Consider the following 5,980-nt stretch of genomic DNA (forward strand, 5'->3'; position numbering starts at 1 on the left):
ACAAAGTTTATAAATATAAACAAAATAGTTAATTTTATATATCTATTTAATTTCTATAAAACTATATAATTAACACTTGACTATATTCAATTGTTGTGGAAGAACATCAACGTTAACGTCTGCAGTAGTACTCAACAAATAATTATTATAACTTTTCCAAAAAATATTTTCCTTTTTGGAGGCGTGCTTTCACGTTTCTATATTAAGGTTTTCACTTTCAAATAAACCAGGTAACGATTAGATTAAAAGTGGACCTAACATTTTTAAGCCATGTTTCGGACCCTGTTTTCCAGATCTTCCGTGGGGACAACTACAAACCTGGTTATTCGGGTCCGGATTCTCCTCATGGTCCAAATCGGCCTAATAACCACAAAACTCCTAACCAAATATTTAAATTTAAATTCATCCCTTATCTTATTAGCTGTACAAGATAAGATGAGATAACTACCGTAAACTATATAAAGGAGAGTTAGAGGCCCCTCAAGTATGTAACTAACCCATTTTTATACTTCTTAGATCCATTCTGACTTAAGCGTCGTAATGTCTTTGCAAGTACCCGTCCTACTGCTATAGAAGTCCAAATAGAGCGTTCTCAACGGTTATGGAAAGCTGACTTCCAGAGCTTTCTAACAATGTATACTAATCCATACTTTGCTTCGGATTAAAAGGTCCAAAACTGGCGTCCAACGCCAGTCTCTTGCCCCCTTCCAGGCATCCAGCGTCCACAGAGCAGAGTCCAGCATCCAAACGCCCAGAGAAGACTCCTAACCAGCGTTCAACGCCCTAGGAGCCTCATAGCACGTGGATCTCATCAAAGCTCAGTCCAAACACTCACCAAATGGGCCCCAGAAGTGGATTTTAGCACTAAAAAGACTGTTTTACCCTTACTAGTCATTTTTTTAGTATTTAAAGGATTAGATTCATGTTATTCGGAGATCTTCTGCCACTTTACACATTATTTTCGTTTACCACTTTGTATTTTCCTTTTAGTATATGTTTCTAAACCTCCTAGGTTGAGGGGAGGAGCCTGCTGAGTCCTATGAATTAATAAAAGTATTACTATTTCTCTTCGATCCGTGTGTGATTAATTCTAAGATGTATATTCGTTATTCATCAATATGAATGCGTTGAACTGGCATAAGGTTATCACATTCTACATGGGTTCAGAGTGCATCTTTTGTCGGACAATGATGAACCACCAGCTTGATTATACATCTCTCAGACGACTAATCCACGACTTCGTTGGAGACTTCTCGAGACATCAGTTCAGCCAATTTACGGGGAGATTAGGGTCTCTGTGGTAGAGGCTAGAACCAAAGTTGCAGCATCCTCCGATCCAAAAGATTCGACCTTGTCTGTGGCATTTTGAGTATGATCATTAAGGAGAATGGACTGTACGAGCTTCACCCTCAAGTAGAGATGGATCCACACTAACCCTGGGGTTCAGATTCGGAGGAGTATTGGTGGCTGCTCAAACCAGCGTCAATCACTTACAGCCTGCCATTGAAGACATCATTCACAAGCAAAGGAAACAGTACTACCAGAGTTAATTCAGAAAGACAAAGCAACTCCAATTCTCAACTATATTCCTATTACTGATTGCCCTTAAATCAATCCAACTGACTCCACTCCAATTTACAAATACAAATTATGAATAGTTTCCCATTTTTGTAAAAATACAACCTTTTGATTCATCTGACTAAGACCTGCAAGATAACCATATCTTGCTTCAAACCACAATCCTCGTGGGATCGACCCTGACTCACTCAAGTATTACTTGGATGACCTAGTGCACTTGCTGGTACAGCTGTACGAAGGTGTGGGGATTCGTGCACCAACCATACTCTCCGAATTCGTGGTCCTCAAAGACTCCACATCTTACAATATCATCCTAGGGAGAAAATTGATCAATGACCTATCCGACATCATATTCACCAAGTTCCTCATCATGAAGTTCCAAGCCAACAACGGCACCATCAGAACAATACACGATGACTGGAAAGTCGCAGTAGAGTGCGATAATACCAGTCCAGCTCTCTAGAAGTGATCCCGAGATGTGGCGGGGATCTTCCTAGCCAACCTCGATGCACGACAAGACGACCAGAACCAAAGGGAGTCATGAAAAAGTTACAAATAGGACAGACCAAAGAGGAATTCACAAAACTTGCCTTTTAGCCTAAAAGGCGAAGTCATGGAGCTCCTAAGGTGAAACAGAAACCTATTCGCCTTCACCCCGACTGACATGCCAGGAATAGACCCAGAATTGATGTTTCATCGATTGGCCATAGACCCCAAGGCCAAGCCAGTAGTACAAAGAAGAAGAAAGATGTCTACAAACCGAGCATCCAAGGACAGAAAGCAAAGTCAAGAGCCTACTTGAAGTGGGCTTCATCCGAGAACTCCCCTATACGACCTGGCAAGCCAACGTCATTCTAGTAAAAAAAGCAAACGGCAAATGGCGAATGTGCATCAACTACACGAACTTGAACAAAGCTTGTCCAAAAGATGCCTTCCCTCTACCAAACATTGATGGACTAGTAGACGCTGCCTTGGGACACCAGTACCTCAGCTTTATGGACATGTACTCCGGGTACAATCAGATACCAATGCACCGACCAGACGAGGAGAAAGCCACACCCCGAAGGCATACAGTCATGCCCTTCGGACTAAAAAATGCCGGGGCCACCTACCAATGGCTCGTCACCAAGATTTTTAAAGATCTCTTGGGGGCTGGAGGTTTATATTGACATGTTAGCCAAAACTCAAACCGGAAAGGAACTCATTGACAACCTAGAGCTCATACTTGGTACTTTAAGGAAGCACCAAATACGCCTCAATCCGACAAAGTGCACCTTCGGGATGGAGGCCGGGAGGTTCTTGGGATTCATGATAACACAACGAGGAGTAGAGGTAAACCCAGAAAAGTGTTAGGTTATCCTAGAGATGAGCAGCCCCACAAACCTCAAGGACATCCAAAGACTAACGGGACGACTTGCCGCCGTCTCACATTTCCTCAAAGCCTCGGCCCAAAAAGCTACCCTTTTTTCAAAATCATGAAAAAGGACATAAGCTTCAAATGGGAACCCGATGCGAAGAGGCTTTCCCGCACCTAAAAAAATACTAGCAGAATCCCCCATACTCTCAAAACTAAGAACGGGGGAGACACTTTATCTCTACCTATCCATAATAGAGGAAGAACTAGCAGCAGCTCTCATCCGAGAAGACGAACAAAGGACACAGAGCCCCGTGTACTTTATAAGTAAAGTCCTAAAAAATGCTATGACATGATATTCCAGACTTGAAAAGCTTGCATTCGCACTACTCACGGTGTCTCAACGCCTTTGGCAATATTTCCAAGGCAACCCCATCACGGTTCAAATGGATCAGATGGTGAGGCAAGTGCTACAGAAAATGGACCTTGCAGGACGGATGCTCACTTGGTTGGTCGAGTGATTACAATAGGAGATCAGGTTCGAGCCCAGGAACACAATTAAGGCCCAGGCTATGACAGACTTCATAGCCGAAATGACTCCAGGGAGCGAACCCAAAAAAGTACGGAAGCTCCACGTTGACGGCTCGTCAAACACCAACTCGGGGGGGATCAGGAATAATACTGAAAAACGAGAACAGGATCGCTATCGAACAATCCATTCGATACAAGTTCCCGGTCTTTAACAACCAGACTGAATACGAAGCCCTTATAGATGGACTGGCGCTCGCCAAGTAAGTCGGCGCGAAAACACTAAAAGTCTGCAGCGACTCCCAGATAATCATCTCCCAAATAAATGGGGACCACCAAACACGGGACCCCTTATTTTAACAATACTTATCCAAAGTCAAGGAGTTAACCTCTGAGTTTGATGAAGTGACCATCTGGCATATTCCCAGAGAACGGAACGCAAGGGCCGACTTACTTTCTAAACTTGCAAGTACCAAGTCGGTCCCACCGAACCGATCACTCATCCAGTAAGTCATCAAAATACCATTTGTCATGGCCATGACCACGGCAAACCTCGCCATATCAAACCAGCACTCTTGGACCTTCCCAATCCTCCGATGCTTCACCGACGGAAACTTACCCGAGGACCCGAAAGAAGCTAAGCGTGTAAAGCGAGAAGCCACCAAATACACCACAATAGCAGGGCAACTATACAAGTGAGGACTATCCCAATCCCTCCTCAAATGTATAGAATCCGATGACACAGACTACATACTTCATGAGACTCACGAAGGATGTTGTGGCCATCACATTGGAGGGAAGACCTTAGCCCAAAAGGTCATTCAAGCCGGATACTTCTGGCCCACCATCCTCAGAGATTCCCTTTAATTGGTCAGAAGCACCAAGTCCACGCCGACCTCCACAAGGTGGCTCTGCACCAGCTCAATGTGATAATGGCATATTAGCCCTTCGGAACTTGGGAAATCGACCTCGTAGAACCCTTTCCCATGGCTCTCGGGGAACTTCGATACCTTATAGTCGCCATCAACTATTACACAAAATGGATCGAAGCCAAGGCACTGGCCACCATTATGGCCACCCAATGCCGAAAGTTCTTTTCTAGAGGCAAGTCATAACCATGGTTCTGAAAACCGAACCGGACCGGCCAGTTTAACCGAATTAACCGGGAACCGATTACCTAACCGGTCCGGGTAAAGTCAGAAACCGTTTGGCAAAAAACCGGTCAAACCGGCGGTTAACTAGTGAACCGGAAGAACCGTCCGATTTTTTTACGGTTTTTGGTTTGAAAATAAAAATGCTAAACGGCGTCGTTTTGGGAGTTTAAAAAAAAAAAAGAAAAAAGGGGCTAAACGCCTAAACGAGTAAACGAAGCCCTAAATCCCTAATGTTCACAGAAATCACCCAGATCCCAGAACTCCAGAAGCCAGAAGAGAAGAAGAATCACTGAAAAAGCAGTTCACCACCCACAGTTCCACCGCCATCGCCACCGCATCCCGCAACGACAGCAGCGACGGCGTTGACCACGGCAACCACCACCGCGTCCTGTTTCGTCGCCGAACTCGCCCCCTGTTGCGTTGTCGCCGAGCTCGCCTCCTGTTGCGTCGTCGCCGAGCTCGCCTCCTCTTCCGTCGTCGCCGTTACTCGCCGCCGGTGATACTCTGTTATTCACTTATTCTATTATTCCTCCTTGCTGCTTCATGATTTGTGGTTTTTGATTTGCTGAGGTTATTTGAATTTGTTTGCTGCTTCATGGTTTTGGGTTTTGATTTTCTGAGGTTATTTGAATTTGTTTGCTACTTCATGATTTTGTGGTTTTTGATTTGCTGAGGTTATTTGAATTTGTTTGCTGCTTCATGATTTTGGTTGCTGAATTATTTATTTGTTCATGGTTTTCTGAAGTTATTTTCTGGCCTTTGATTTTCTGATTGTTACAGATGGAACAATCACAAAGTAACCCACAGCCACAAGATAATGCTGAGAAGTGATTGAGCAATCTGGAGCAGTTCTTGCAGGCGATCACGCCCTCTGTGCTTGCTCAGTATCTTTCTATGGTTAGTTTTTAGTAACTAGCTGGCAAGTTTTGGCTGGAATTTTTAATAGTTGTGGCTGGGTTAGGGAAGAAATCGTTTCTTTAACTAAGTTATGTAATTTATTGTAGTATTGTCATTGTTTGTAACGGATAGATTTAATGGCTGGTGTGACAATAAGGAGTAACATTTTGAAGGTCTGAATAGGATCAATGAATATAAAGGAGAAGTGAGTTTCTCATCCATAAAGAAGTAAGCTAGTAAATGATTATTTGGTATTTGATTATTGACAGATTTCCATTGTTTACAAATTACAAGTCATATGACAGATTTCCTTTATTTTAATGTGGTTTACGGATTTAATTCTCCTTCATTGTTTTTGTTTTTAGCCATTTGCTTGTCTTTCCTCTTTTGATTGTGAATTGAATATTGCAGAGGATCATGATGAGAGTATACCCTTGTATTAAACAGGAATGAGAGTGTTGTTCAATAT

At 43.2% G+C, this 5,980-nt stretch overlaps 1 protein-coding gene and 1 long non-coding RNA gene across 2 annotated transcripts; both read left to right on the forward strand.

Moving 5' to 3' along the window:
- Positions 2,463-3,727, forward strand: LOC107633029. Its single transcript, XM_016336665.1, has 3 exons — positions 2,463-2,736; positions 3,307-3,470; positions 3,536-3,727. The coding sequence occupies exons 1-3, from the start codon at positions 2,463-2,465 to the stop codon at positions 3,725-3,727; spliced, it is 630 nt and encodes a 209-aa protein (XP_016192151.1).
- On the forward strand, positions 4,732-5,700 carry LOC110269671. Its single transcript, XR_002358435.1, has 2 exons — positions 4,732-5,110; positions 5,395-5,700. It is a non-coding gene; the product is annotated as an uncharacterized LOC110269671 (long non-coding RNA).

Source organism: Arachis ipaensis, chromosome B03 (genome assembly GCF_000816755.2).
Source record: "Arachis ipaensis cultivar K30076 chromosome B03, Araip1.1, whole genome shotgun sequence".
Lineage (NCBI taxonomy): Eukaryota > Viridiplantae > Streptophyta > Magnoliopsida > Fabales > Fabaceae > Arachis > Arachis ipaensis.

What these genes read in the sequence shown, in the direction of transcription:
- LOC107633029 (XM_016336665.1), top strand. Translation starts at nt 2,463, where the DNA reads ATGTGCATCAACTACACGAACTTGAACAAAGCTTGTCCAAAAGATGCC. An exon ending in AGATCTCTTGGGGGCTGGAG is followed by an intron (nt 2,737 to 3,306) that starts GTTTATATTGAC and finishes AGACTTGAAAAG; the next exon opens with CTTGCATTCGCACTACTCAC. An exon ending in TGATTACAATAGGAGATCAG is followed by an intron (nt 3,471 to 3,535) that starts GTTCGAGCCCAG and finishes AAATGACTCCAG; the next exon opens with GGAGCGAACCCAAAAAAGTA.